The 15,303-nt window shown below is 35.6% G+C and overlaps 1 protein-coding gene across 4 annotated transcripts in view; it reads right to left on the bottom strand.

The window, feature by feature from the left end:
* The window catches only part of EML5 (EMAP like 5), a 128,503-nt gene that overhangs the window by 10,242 nt on the left and 102,958 nt on the right, over positions 1 to 15,303 (bottom strand). For 2 of the 4 annotated variants that reach the window (XM_064512207.1, XM_064512210.1), the window contains 8 exons: positions 13,108 to 13,128; positions 10,034 to 10,207; positions 8,500 to 8,708; positions 6,123 to 6,280; positions 2,289 to 2,403; positions 1,621 to 1,809; positions 1,209 to 1,381; positions 196 to 358 (listed from right to left, as the gene is read on the bottom strand). In XM_064512207.1, coding sequence (XP_064368277.1) covers positions 196 to 358; positions 1,209 to 1,381; positions 1,621 to 1,809; positions 2,289 to 2,403; positions 6,123 to 6,280; positions 8,500 to 8,708; positions 10,034 to 10,207; positions 13,108 to 13,128 — 1,202 coding nt within the window. The remainder of the gene's footprint in view (positions 1 to 195; positions 359 to 1,208; positions 1,382 to 1,620; positions 1,810 to 2,288; positions 2,404 to 6,122; positions 6,281 to 8,499; positions 8,709 to 10,033; positions 10,208 to 13,107; positions 13,129 to 15,303) is intronic. The other 2 variants (XM_064512208.1, XM_064512209.1) reach the window with 2 other exon arrangements.

Raw genomic sequence — 15,303 nt, 5'->3', positions numbered from 1 at the left:
CTTGCATTTAATACCCAGGATGACTTTTTTTGTCATCCATTTATGATTGTAACAAAATAACAGCCTAGTGACAGTAAGACAGTATCCAGCACTTCATTACAAAATACAGCACAGTTGTCAACGGAAAATACTTGCACAGTATCTGTCATCAGTATGTTTGCCATTCAGTTTTTTTGAACAACTAACAACTGATACCTGAAGATAAGAGCTATCTGCAGAGAAGTCCATCTGGATCACGAAGCTTGGGATATCTTTGCAGTAGCTGACTCGATTTAGTGTGGGACCCAAGGTCAGATCATAAAAATCCACCGCATTCTCGCTGGAACCCACCGCTAAGTAACGAGAATCTGGGCTAAACCTGAACAGATAAAAGGGTTTAAAACGGAGATTGGCGCTTGCAGTAGAATGTAACGTTTGAGAATCACAGGTACATTTGCATTTCAAGTATCTGCTACTCAGAACTGAAGAGGGAGGTGCTTCTACCCTACAGGGTGCATAAGCAAACTTTTCTTTCTGCTAACTGTGTCTTTTCTAACAAAACACAACCAAAAGTAAACCGACAAAAATACATTTCTATCATCTCTCACAATCCAGTCTTCCTCTGTAAACCTCTAATCTCATTTTACCTCCTAACCATCATCTCACCTGTTCGTTTGCACACCTGTTCGTTTGCACACCTTCAATCTGCCTCCGATTAGGGGGGACTCTTACTTCCGATCCTCCATTTGCCTCCCTATTCACCCTTCATTTTAACTAATCCTTGGCAATATTTCCTGAGCCTTCCCCTGCTCCAGTACCTGTTTTTTAATTGCTTGCTATCTTCTATCTTCATGTATCTCCTTCTTCCTCTTTATTCTTGGTATCAGAGTAATTGCATGAACTCTGTAATTCACTCATTGATTCCAGCTCTCTGAAAAGCCCTTGTAATGCTTCTCACAATGTATACAATATGTATGCAAAATACATACAACTATATATTTCTAAAAATTAAAAAGTGCATTTAACAGCTATGCTGAGTTGGGAAAAAATGAATATATACTTCTTGGTACAAAAGCCAAGCAAATACCATCTTTAAATCTGGGACTTTTCTTATACAATACAATACATTCTCTTCCATGACATTACATTCATTTTTCTAATTTTGTAGTCCCATCTATTTTTCAGATTTCCAGGATACTACAGCAGACAAAGCCATTATATGTTCTGACCTGATATCCTGAATAGCTGATCTTCTGTCCCTTTTTTTCCCCCATATTTTTAGAGAGGTCACAAGCAAGATAATAAATTCTCCATTTTTCATGCCAATAGCTACCATATCACCTTCTGGGCTGTAACAAACAGTACGAGCTGCGTGTCCTAAACTGACTTTGTTCAGCATCTTCTGTGAAAAAATAACAAGAGAAGAATAAATGTTTCTATTTATTCATATTCCAAAATTACCTTATGCTAACAGTGTGCCACTATCAGATGAATTATTCTCAAAATACCACAGTCTATGTCAAACAATTATAAAAGCTTAGTTTTTCAGGCCACACTAAAGAAGAAACTTCAAGTCCTCAAAAATTAAACAAATCTAAGATTTTTGGCTTTGCCAAAATGGCAACTATCCTTCACACCTACCTTTTCAGCAATATCCCAGAGTCTTACTGTGCCATCTTCTGCAGCAGAAAGGAAAAAATCTCTGGAAGGATGTGTTGCCAGACCCCAGATTGGTCCATCCATATGACCATTAATGAGTATGTTACATGCAGCATTTTTCTCTCCAACTTCGATTATTTCAGCATTCCTTGTCCCAACAAGAATTTTTCCCTTCAACAACAGCGAAAGAATTATCCCCGATATAATACATTAACTACCAGTGCTGAACAGCAATAAAGGTAAACACCAAAGCTATAGTTCTGTCAAGAACACCTGCTCAAATCTAAAAAATAAGTTAGCTTTGATTATTTAACTCAACTATGATCTATTATAGGTCAAGGTTGTATATAAAACATGCCATTAGTTGAATTCTTGCTGGTGAGACAAGTACTTGTCTTTCTATCACACAGAAAAGTAATCCCTAATTATTGTTTACTCAAAACACATACAAAACATTGTCCAAATTAAGGCCCAGATTTCCTGACATAGATTTGTGTTTCTTCTGTAAAGGCAGCTGTAGATATGTTGTAGCCCAATCTTTAATTTCAATTAATTGCAAGAGCAAGAGGAAGCAAACACTTTAATACATATACACTGACTGAGATTGATGCCCAGATTATAAGATTTATTTTAAAGACAACATGCTTTACCTTGCCTCTACAAACGGAGCGAACGCAGTCAGTCATTTGTCCTGTCTCCAGTCTGAAGGCACGACATCGTTTCAGCTCTTGATCCCATAGTTTAACTGCTCCCCCTTCCTTTGATCTAGCATGAAATCAGTAACAACCATGAGTATAAAGGCTGGTGCAAAAAAGACAATGAATGTATAAAGAACTTTGTTATTTACTGTCATTTAAGGTAAATCAAGACATTTCCAGTCTATTTTAAACCATTAAGTGTCCATTAGTTTTTACTACACAGATGATACTAATATGCTTAGCTTGCTAGCTAAGTAAGTAAACAAGAACACAGCTTTTACATAGTTACCAATTGTGAAACTATGACCACTTTTAAACTGATTGCAGATTTTCTTTATATATTTTTAAACTTCTCAATTACTTCTTGGTACAAATTATTAACGTACAGTATCCTTTTAGGCTGCACTATTTGGTTAAAGTAACCACATTCTGTATCATTGTCCAGAACAATGTTTTTCAGAAGGAAAATAACCAACACTTGTATTGCAGCTCCTCCATTTTAAGTGTATTTATTTACTCAGCTAGAATATTTCACCAAGGAATTGTAAAATCGCACTTAGAAAATCCTTTGACTAAAAACAGCATAGGAACGAAAAGTATATTTCCCAAATTGATTTACTACCTGAGAACAGAAAATATTTCTTGTCACAAAAATTTCCAAAGCTGAGAAGAAAAAGGAACATGGCTACTAAAAGACATTACGAGGCAAAAGCTGGGGAGAGTGCTGAAATACGAAGAGAACCAAGAGAAACGGGGATTTACAATGAAATAGAAAATATTTGCAGCACATATGTTTTAGCAGTGTACTGAGGAATACTGACTCAATGCCCTCATTGTAGCAGCTGCTTTAAAGAACAAGTTGAAAGACGGTCATTTAGTTCTACTAAGCTCAGTATAAAATTAGAAAATGCACAAGATGATGACAGGAAGATGGGAAAGGATAAAAAAAAGGGGCCAGATTCCCTATCACTCCATTCTTGTGCCATGTTTAGAAAAATGGAATTAAGGTGCCTTTACATGACTACTTCTATATCTCCCAAAATCTACTGCAGAACTTAAGTTTCTAGGCTACAACCAGTGCAACCTCAACCAGTCCGAATTACACTTACAGAGCAGAACTGATGTATGCAACAGACCAGTGAAATTGTACCGTTATTTTAACAGGTGCTCCAGATTTTGGAGGTTATTTTAATTATGTATTCTAGTTTTTTGATTTTCTTAGGCCAAAGGATATAAAGGGAGGAAAGCCTTAAATTTATGTTAATTGAGTCTAACTACTTGACATGGGCAATCAGAGATGTAAGTTATACATTTTTCCATATCCATAAAAATAGTTGTATAGTAGCTCTTTCGGAATTTTTCTGGTCAAAAAAGCAGTTGGCTAAGTGGAAAAAACTGCCATCTTTTTATTAAGAAAGGCAGATATTAGCAAAATCTAGTCGAGGGAAACAAGACAGATATGCCTTTTAGTACATTGGTTGCAAAATAAATAACATAAAGGATACATGAGAAAAGCAGAGAGAGAGTTAATTGCAAAAGATATCCAACAAATAAATGTTAATCATAAAATCAAAATACTACCCACCCCTTTTCAAGAGAAATGCTTTTTCAGTAAAGAAAAAGAATACCTTTGACTCAAAACAGTTTTTGAAAGGAAGCTTATATTTAATGAAATAATAAAAATCTAGCATTTCCAGTTCAGATGGGATATAATGTTTTGTCTATCTTCAAAAATAACACAAAAATTACATGTTCCATAATACTGAGCTACCAGTGTTATGACTTTGATTACTGAAGGGACCCCAACAAAGAACTCTGGAAATTTTAATCACAAACCATTACTGCTTTTATAGCATTATTACCAAGAGAATTGTAATGAGTTGTAAATTGATAGTCCTTTTAACGCAATCTTCTTTGTTTCCCAATAGTACTGTTTTGACAAATGACTGGTGATCATGCTCACCAAAAAGATTTATCAAAAGAGGCTGGTGAACTCCAATTAAGAATGCCAAGGAAGAAGTAAATATGCAATTTTTCTAAACGCAAAATTTGTCTGGAATAATTTGAATATGCCATTTTCCTATAGGAGATGAATCAAAAAAAAAAGCATGCTTCTCAGTAAGAACTGCTGTTTCCAAGATAAAATGGAAAAGTCAATTTCTTAAGATTAGGAAAGTTATTATTGTGGTTCACAATTACATTTTTAAAAGTTAGCCACTGCTTATACATGTGAACAATGCACAAATCTCACAAAATATTGTTTATGAAGAAGAAAAAATATCTCCTAGTAACACTTGTCACTTGTTGTCACAATTCATTGATGAAAACAGCAGATGAGTATGGCTGGGGAGAACTGTGATTATTAGTTGATATGTTGTTTTAATAACTTTTTCCACATTGTAACTCCTTTTGACAAATGAGACAGCCTGGGTACTGCCTAAAGTGAATTTGAAGTTCAAACCTTTGGAAGATAACTGAACTAAGATAAGGTTATTCATTACTGTTTCTTCTATGCCAGAAACAGTAGTTATTAAGAGGCTTTCAAACTAAGTGCTAGAGAGAACACTATCCTCATTAAATCACAGCAGTGATTCATAAATACTGGATGAAAATATTTTAAGCACAGGAATAGAGAAGTTTTGAACTGGATCTGAACATCAACCAGGACCTTTCAAGACTATCTATGGAAAAGGTATTAAGTGATCTTTGTCCTACAAAATGGGACACCATGATGCCATAAGATGGACCGTATTACAACTGAACCATTTCCCTTTTTTTGCTTGTCCATCAGCAAGACACTAAGATGATGAAAATGCTTGAAGTAATATTTTGCTTCCAACTTTGGAAACAAAATGAGGATGGTGCTGTACGTTCAGATTTGAGAGAAGACAGTTTACCTCTGCCATGATAACTAGACAGATGCTTCCTATAAAATAAGCTGTGCATTTATGCTACGACAAAATTTTTCATACATTTATTTATTCAACACTGTGCAAGTGACTTGGATTAACAACCTTCTACTCAATTCAACTTCACAAAAGAAAGTAACCCAACAAGGAGTAGGTAACTTTTTTATGCTTACCTCTATCTTTTGAAATAAATGCACTTGACTTCTCTCAAAAGTAATACCATTGCAATAAATGCCATTGAATTATTCAGTAAAATGATAAGCAAGGTGCTTTCAAGACTACTTTTAATTATAACAGCTCAGCCACCTTCAGCTTAGGGGGGGAGAAAAGTGCACCATCTCTTTCAGAACTCATGCACTTGCACTTGGAGAAATGTTACCTGCCTGATGTGATGCAGTGTGATTAATCATTCATTCATGTATTTTACACTTGCCTAGTTATTTGTAACCAAAATAATGCAGTCATTATGAAATGCCTGAAGTAGCCTGCATATGTGCTTTAGCAGAATGACTACTATCTAGAAGTTAAAATTATGAAGAACTATTTGTGCATCATTTAGATTCTCTCTCATCCCCCATTGACTTTAGGTATTTAAGCAAGGCACCCAGGTCAGAATTGTAATTACTGTAGGCTTTCTCTTATAATCAATGGAAAAAATTAGGTTCCTGAAGCTCACGTGGGCTAACATTTTGGAAGTGGTAGCTATTTTTTCTTCCTATCCACTATTTAGGGGTCCTAAAGTGACTTCTCTTCCAACTTTGACGTCTCAATCAGTTGAATCAGAAGCCCAGTTTTAGATGGAATGAATCCAAACCATAATTTTTAAAGAATATGCATGCATACAGAAAAAAGAAAAAAAAAAAAAAAAAAGACTCACGGTCTTTCCTTGCCTCCTGTAACGATCAAACCATCTCTTAATGTAGTATACATTGTGAAAACAGGTCCATTGTGAGCTTTGGCCACAATTCGTATCAGTACATGATCTTTCCAAACACAAACATCTCCACTGATAGTACCTGTAAATGTCAAGTTATTCTGAAAAGGGGAAAAATATATTCATCATCTGATTCTGAGTAAGGCAGGAAGAAAAACATTCAGAAATAATTAAAGGTCATCACCATTTGCATTTAGGCTAGACTGGTTTTATTAACTGCTGCTGTAGAAGAGCAGGTTGCAGAGGGGCAGTAAGAACCTCTAGGGTCAGAACAATCAGCTGCTATATACTCCCTTAAAGTCTGAAACGTGTGCTTTCTTGTAGCTAATAGGTTCTCCACTACAACAAGAAATGCAATGACAGATTCAGCCATAGCATTTTCTGTGTTGTCACCCCATCAGACGTGCACAATGTGGTAAAAATGTGGAAAAGCAAGAACAGCTCTAACATTTCACCCAGAAATAGGCAAGTTGCACTACCACTGCTGCAACATTATGCTTACAGAGACTTTCACTGTTAAGCAAAAGTACTCACTGGATTACAGTACCATTAGTTTAAGAAGAAAACTGTCTGATACTAACTCAGAAGTAAAAAAACTGTTTTTCTTTACTTCCGCTTCCTATTTTTGAAAAGTAATAAAAATCATTTTAATTATCTTTGGTATTTAAAATGAATTTATTAGGATACATTTAAAACCCATTGGGACTGGTTATTGACTTAAACTGTTTTATTAAGTTAAGTGAAGAATCCCTCAAGTTCAATATTATGTGTATTTTACAGTACAGATATTCATGTATAGATCTGGCAAGAACACTTTCCTTGACTGAGTGTGTTCCTGTTCTACATCCTCATTTAAAGGGGTGTGTGTGAAGATGGTGCCCCCAATAAATAAGTAAATAAAAGAACTTGAAGTGAACCAGGGAGAAGATCCTCTGATCATCCTCATGTTTCCAAGCCCTGTTTTGGATTACCCAAAGTAGCTCCTCCTGATACAAAACTGAGGAAGAAGTGCATTCCTGGAACTGCTCCCTACAGGCAGTATAGAGAACACACCACGTCTGGCTTCAATCTCTCTGCACAGTGTTTCACAAAATCCCTGCAGGCTTTGCATCCTCAAACAATCCTGAATGTCCTCATACCACACCCCAAGGCATTCAGCATACAGCCTGATTTTCCTGCTGAAAATCTGTCCCTCCATGGGAAAGTTCACAGAGGCTTCTCGAACCACAGATTAATGCCTGGGCTGTGCTTCTCCAACACCTATCTTTTGGAAGATACCTTTTTGCCTTGTAATATTTATCTGATTATAAATTTGTCTCCACTTCACTATAGGTAGAATAAATCATGAGTCCTGACATCCACTCCTCTAAGCAATCCTAAAATACTCAACACAAGACAGAGACAAAACTAAATGGCCAACAAAACACAAACCTTGTGTCTTTTTCTCCTCATCAAATATTAACATTCAACAAATATATGTTCCTTAGACCATACTCTAGTCAACTAACCAGGTTTTCTTTTTACAGCCAAAGGTTTCTCCTAGAAAGGGGATGTTGCCCTCTCTTAAATCAGAGGTAGCTAAAGAAACACCACTGTGGAAAGAGAGAGTCTCACAAACAGTGAAACCTCAGGACATTTACAGTTTCAAAATCCAAAATCAATAGTAAAAATTCAGTCTGGACCCAGCTGGCAGTTCAGCAAGCAGAACAGTAACACGTGCAATGAATGAGAAGCACCCTTTCATAAGAAGGCTGTGGCTTTTGGCCCAGCTGAAGATAAGAGTGCTGCTCATACAGAGCAAGATCTGAAATGGCAAAGATACAGAACTTAGCAACCAGGCCTGCATCTGTCAAAAATAAAACAATACCAAACCCCAAAACAGTCATCTAACAGCCATAGATGTTAATGAATGCCCCTGGACAGTGCAGCTCTCGGATCACCCATGCATAGAGATCATAATGTAGATCACCCCCAGGTGGGCATAAGATTAGCCTCATTTCTTCTGCTTCGTTCCTACAGTCTTCAGTCAGCATTGTTTTATCTGGATTAATGCCAACGAGCAAACAAACATCCCAAAGCACCTCTATTTGCTTCTTTTGAAAACCTGTTCATCTATAATCTTTTTTTCTTTTCTGTTCTAATGAAAGCTGATGTTAGTTCTAACTAAGAGGCAAGTATTAGAAATGTTAAACTGAGTTTAATAAATTAATTGACATACTCATCAGCGGGTTTGAAAAGTCTCACTTGAACTGAAAAAAGGCAGAAGAGTCAAGACATTTTTGTACACATGCATTTTTAAATAGTTTGTTATGGTACATACAGCTCCGAAAGCTACAGATAGCATCGTCTGCATTCGGGCATCTTCTATGGAACTCAGCAGCCCTTTTTTACTGAGAAGAGCTCTTCCAGCCAGTGTCCAGAACCTCACGTGTTTTACTCCCACAGAAACAAACTGGGTGTCTGAATCTGGTCTGAATTCTGCTACAAATATACGTTGGTTATGACCAGCTCGGCTGGCAATTTTGGCACCTGACAGAAAGAAAATGGACATTTTAAATTCACTGTGAAAATATGTATTTATAATTAAAAAAAATTATTTTGCAGAATGATGAATCATCCAAGACCAGAGAGGCCATGAAAAGCACAAATGATTCCTAATGCAAGCCTTGAACATGTTCTGCAATATTTTAAATTCTTGAAAATTATCAATATTTTCAAACTATGTACCCGGAGTAGGAAAAATTTGGATTAAGATGCAGATGAAATAAAAATTGTCTAATAATACCCCAGTATCCAAGGGTGGCGCCTAATGAAGGTGCTTATAATTTTCAATTTCCCCAAGAGCCCGAGAGAGTTAAGAGTCCAGATCCAAGCAAGTATCCAACTCCTATTAAATTCCTAAGATTCCTCTGAAAATTCCAAATTCTGGATAAGTTTAAATTTTTATTGTCTGAAAAGATGTTGTATTACCAGGCTTCCTGAGGTAATTTGCCCTTTCCAGGGCACGTACCACTTAACTGCCATGTTGAGGCTGTACGAACTCTTAAGGGTGAGCCCAGAGATGTTCTGACTGAAATGGCAGTGAATTGCACCGCAGGCTTTTACTTTACTACACAACCTCCATACAACGTAAGACTCTATAAATGCACATTTGACACTGCACTCAACCCAACAGGATCTAGCAGACACAAACTACAAAGGATCATTTTTAATAACTCAGTAGCTGATCTTTATATACCTGAGAGATACTAGTAGATCAGCAGAAATCTCCGAATGTAGAGGAAATAAACCCCTAAGCCTGGAGAAGCAACTTCACAGTCTAGGCATGGTTTTGCCAGACAGAAAGGAGACAAAGAAAGGAGATGACCAAATCCCTTTAGCCAATCTGTAGTATAGTTTAAGAGACAAATTACATAGTGGCATAGGACAGCTGTACTGGCATCATATTTTTGCAAATTACAACGTTTTGGGATGATTTTAGGAGTAAAACAACATAGTAGTCAGACTAGGGAATTTCTTCTGGGAGCAAAAAATATTTATAAATAGTTTTTACTTTGCAGCAAAGCAATAACTGCAGTAAGAAACTGAATGAAGAACAGGATTTTTTTCATTATTCCAACTGGAAATCAAGGAAGCACCTTGATCTTTACCCAAAAGTTCCCAAGGGGATATATTTAGCAATTATTAGAATGGATAAGTACATTTAGCTTACCTTTTCTTGTACAGTGCACACGGCACAGCATTTACTGTAATTACGTTCTATCAGCTGATATTTTTGTTACAGTTGTCCTCGATTCAACCCAACATGCCTGTAACACTATAAATGCATTTTACAAAAGCAATCATTTTCCTACCTTCCTGCCATTTCCAAATGGTAATGGTATGTTCAGGATCCAGCCCTACAGACAGCAGTAGTTTGCCAGTGGCACTGAAACTGACTGAGCAAACTCCCTTTGAATGGTAGCACCGCAGTACCGATAACGTCTGTTTGTTCATTGCATCCCACACATGGATAGAAGGGGCTGTAGCTACACAAATATAAAAACAATTTATTAGTATATGTTTTGGAATCACATAAAGATTTTGTTTACTGAAGCAATTAAGATTTTTTAACAATAGACAAATAAAATTGTTCTTGTAAGGAGAAAAAAAAGAAAGGAAAGGAAAAGAAGAGGTTTTGGCCTCCATTTGGAAACCAGTTTACAGCAAATAAGATCATTAAGTCAGGACTGAACTCACTGGCTTCGTAACACTACTAGAGATGTAAACTTTGCTTAACTTGTTACTTGGACTTTTGAAGCACAGCAAAAGCTCTACAAACAAGGTGTCTTCTTCTGTTTTTCTCACAGGAAAACTTAGTTCAGTATGCTAACTCAAAAATTTTCACAAATAGTGAGTATATCATCAAGAATATAATTTCTATGTGGGGCTTTCACACAACTGATAGCTACAGAAAGATTAGTTTACTGTGCAAGACCAAAATCTTCTTTTCTATAAAATAGTCATCTGTCTGAAATGCATGCTCTCTTAGGAAAATGGCAGCTGAATAATCAGCTTGCTTACTGGTGCAGAAGAACTAGGGTATTTAATGTAGTTTGTATTGTTTAGACTGAAAGCTCTTTGCAGTAAGGACTAACTTTCCATGCTACTAATGTACATGGTTATTTCTATTATGATGACATCTAGGATTTTCAGATGCAATGCCTTCTCCAGAGATCTTGCAATCTAAATACGGTTTACAATCTCTGAAAAACATCTAGGGCATCTTCAGCACAGTAAGAGTGTGTCTCAAACTTCTTTACATACTTCTTCAGTAACTCTGACTGCAGAGCCTGGAGGTTACTGGTTACTGTCTTAGACTCAGATTCATATAAACTAAATTCTATTTCAGCTCTATGCTTTGTGTTTCTGATCAGCTAAATCTAGCCCTTCAAAGGCACCCATCTAATAGGAACTTCGGTAAAATTTCAGCCACATGAATCTAGATCCTAGTGCATAATACCACAGCTGTTCCAAAACAGTCTTTAAAATAATCTAATTTCTTCCATTTCCCATCAGAGTTTTCTTGCTTAGCGTCAACATTCCTTTATCATCACTTTTTTGAGGTGCTACAGCATAATATAGACATGTCATTAAGCAGAAAGGGCAACATCCAGCGTTCCTCAAGATTTTCAACAAGCTCCTTGCTGTCCTTGTGGGAAGTTGAGGGAATGGAAAGCTTTATTATGGGACCTGAACAGTTTGGTTTTTTTTTTTCTTCAGCATTCCCTTGGATAAAACTATGTATTGCCCTTGGCCTGTGGACCTCCCACATAACCTCAACTGAAATTTTCTGTCGGGTGACAGATGGGAACCTTCATCTTGATTTCACGAATAAGAACTGAGGAACTATATCAGAGCAAGATATCTCTCTCTGTCAGGACAGAGGATGTGGACTCTTGATTCCTCCTACTTGATTGTGATCTTCTGAAAGTGCCTATCCTGATCTTGTATCATGCTTATGGAGCACTCCAGCTGCTCAGTGTCTGCTCTTGCAAGAAGTATTTTCTAAGATGTCATCACCTTTTGGAAGAAGTTGAAAAAAAGCTACCACGGGACAGCAGGACAAAAAATATCTTTACTAAGACAAATCAGACCTATACCAAGTCATTGTGAAACTTTACTTGCCATTTTGGTCTATAACAAACAACTCTGCTTCAAAAACCCCTGCATCACTACAGACAACAGAAACTGGAACTAGAAAAGTGAAAGTAGGTAAGAAGGCCGTCAAATATACATCAATCAAATTGAAGTGAAACTATCTGCATCTTTATAATGAAGGCAGGCAGCAGCTTGGATTCTAGACTAATGGTTGCATAAAGAATGAAAAAAAATAGAGTGCTGGTTTCAGGCCATGACAACAGAAGTTATTAATATACACAAGCTCAAACTAAATTTGCAATAGGAAGAAGGCAAGTGAGAAAGGAAAAGTGTCCAGGCATTATATGCAGGACTAGAGATGCTCTTTCATATAAATAAATTTATATTTATTTGTAAATATATCTGTATATATAGCTGTATCATCACTGCCTCTTTTATACAGATTAAAAGTTATCTGTATTCTTCCTCCCATCCTTGGAGCAAGCACAGTTTGGTGTATTTGAAAGAACTCAACGTATGTATTAAAAATGCCAATGTACATCTGTTCTTCACAGAGTAAGTTTTAGATCCACATAAAGATTATTAAACTTTCTAGGTACATACGAACACACATTTATGCATCTCTTCGAAGATGTGTCACAAGACAATTATGTCTGCCCAACAATGAACTCACTCACACATGATGGTGATGAATTTTTAAGATTACTGTTCAAAAACAACATACTAATAAAAATATCTCAGTCAAGACTGTCAAAGACCCAAAATGATACATAAAAAATTAAACTGACATCATAACAAGCATTTTGGATCAGTGGTAATAAGTGCACGACAATCATACATAAATGTGAAAAGTGATTGCTTTATTCACTCAGTCACCTAGGCCTCCTCAATGGAATTTACTTTGAAAATACATATTTAAAATTATACTCAATTGAGTATCTAAAACAAATGTTAATCATCAGCCCCAACATGTCTATAAAATGTAGACATATATATATAGGTATGCTACAGTAGCAATATGTATTAGAACTCACTTATCATTGGGCAGCAAGAAGGGAATACGTTACAACAAAAGTATTTTTTAAATGTGTTCTAACATTTTAATTGTTTCTATATTTACAATTTGCTGAGCTATTGTGGTTTATGTTCAGTAGTCACAGTAATATGATTGATATAGGGTTTTAATAAACTAGAAATGAATTCACAAAACTTATTGCTCTATAAAGCTGTAGACGGCTACTAGATACGCTAACTACACCTGAAGATTTTAAAATTTTATTTCCCTTACCTGACATATCTGCTGAGTCTCCTGTAATGGAAAAGCAGCAGAAAAATAATTAGACCAGAAATAAGATAAGTTTTAAAGAAAATATACGCCACATTTAGTGTAATGTCTTAGCACACACCTTGATGTCATCTCTTTGTATTGCAGCAGCATCAATACTGCTTTTAAAGATGAACAATTACTTATGACTAAGCATAAATGGTAGTCACGTCAGAAATATAAGTTAGTAGAATGAATATATTTTTATTTCCATTTTGAATTACAACACAAAAATGTCATTTAGGTGTATGTTAGGTTTATCTTTGCCAAACTCTTAAAAAAAAGCCCCATATTTTACATTTTACTGAAATGTTAAACAAATGAAGTGGGAAAAAAATGCGAATTGCTACTCTGCTAAGAAGCCATGTTGGAGTCTGAGCCTGACAAGTGGCAAGCACTATCAATACTATTCTGTAGTGGGGGTAAGAAATCAGGATTATAAAGATTCAGGTTTTGGGAAATATTACTGACACTCTATATAGTGGCATTATACTTGAAAAATACTTTAAAATAATATTTCTGTTCATCTTTTGAAGATTTAAATCATGACGGTGAAGCTATGTTTGTGTCAGTCATATCAGTAGCAAAAGCAGAAGCAGCTAAGTATATTGTTTATTAAGTATGTACTCCTTAATGTCTGTTCAGAATTTTAAAACAAGTCTTGTTGGAAAATATTTTGATTCCAGCTCATTTTTCAGATGGAATTCTCCACTTTGAAATTTTTTTTTTTTTTTATAGTTTTAAGTGTCATCTGCTCCTGCTCTGCATTCCTTAATCCAGGCTATGAAACAGCTGAAATTGCTCTACAGTTAGTTGATGCAGAAATGATTAGGAAATAAACAAGCATTAAGGGTCCCGTGTTTCTTCTTGGGTAAGATGAACACTGAGGAAAATGATCCATACAAGGAACCAGTTTTCACATTATGACTACATTCTTCCCATGTATTCTAGCCCATGGAAAGGCAAACAGGGCCAGATTAAGAAATGCGCTGAAAAAGCAAATGAATTCCTGAAGACTAAAAAAATTCTATTTTCCTGCAAATATATTTTTCAATCAAATCATAAGTAAAAATCTCCAGATATTTTTCCCTTCAAATAATTTCCATTATACATTAATGATTTCTTTAAATTGATGTGAGGCAAGCAGCTCACCAAGAAATGAAGCTATTTTAGCTAGGCAGCAATGGTGAATATCATTGTTGTATACAAGATACTGCTATCAATGATTCAATTTTAATGAAACATGCCACTAGAAATCCAAAAATCACAGGGATTCAATTTTAATGAAACATGCCACTAGAAATCCAAAAATCACAGGGAAGTAGGTAATGAAATCTGCCAAACTGACCATATTTAGATGAAACACCTAAAAAAAAAAATCTACAGAAAAAGTAAAAAAGTTGTTCTGTCAAAACAAGACTTTCTGTGCTTTATGCACTAAGCAAGACAGTGTGTTCTTGAATCTGCTCAGAGAGAACTGCAGGTATGAAAACTATACTTGGTTTGTAGGACTACAAATAATTACACTATTGGATAAAACTATAGAAACAGCAGTATTAATTCAGCTGTGCAGATGCACAGGGCTTTTTTATTATTTTGCGAGTTCATAGATGAATTTTAGTGTTACTATGAAACATATTTGTTTTCCTCAAAAATCTAAATTTAATCTGTAGGGAAAAAAACATTAGGGGCTTAGTTCTGCCTAGAATATTAGAACTATGTATTATCAAAACACTAAGCAGGTATTATAAACCTGCCTGATGGGATAAACCTACATAAACTGACAACTATTTTAAGAATTCTCTTTTGAGTCCAGATGGAGATGAGGGATAGCCTAATTAACCTTCTATGGAAGGCCTATGATTGTCCTAATAAAAGTTCATAGTTAAAAATAGACTAATTACATGGGGCTTATAATTTCTAAGCAATATTTTTGATAATGTTCCAAACAAAAGGTAAGCTTCATCTTCTTACACGCCTCATTGTTTTTGGTTTAACTTTATTAAATTACACTGAAAGAAACATATAAAGAGGACAGGTAACTGAGTAACACTCATACAAACGGAGATAGCATAATCAAATATTTTTGTGATTTATCATGAACTCACAAGGCCCTAATTGCATGCTCTTATGTTAATTTCTTTTTACAAAATATACAAA

The sequence above is a fragment of the Dromaius novaehollandiae genome, chromosome 5, assembly GCF_036370855.1.
Source record: "Dromaius novaehollandiae isolate bDroNov1 chromosome 5, bDroNov1.hap1, whole genome shotgun sequence".
In the NCBI taxonomy this organism is placed as follows: domain Eukaryota; kingdom Metazoa; phylum Chordata; class Aves; order Casuariiformes; family Dromaiidae; genus Dromaius; species Dromaius novaehollandiae.
The sequence above is the reverse complement of the archived record's forward strand: the minus strand, read 5'-3'. Positions and strand labels throughout refer to the sequence as shown.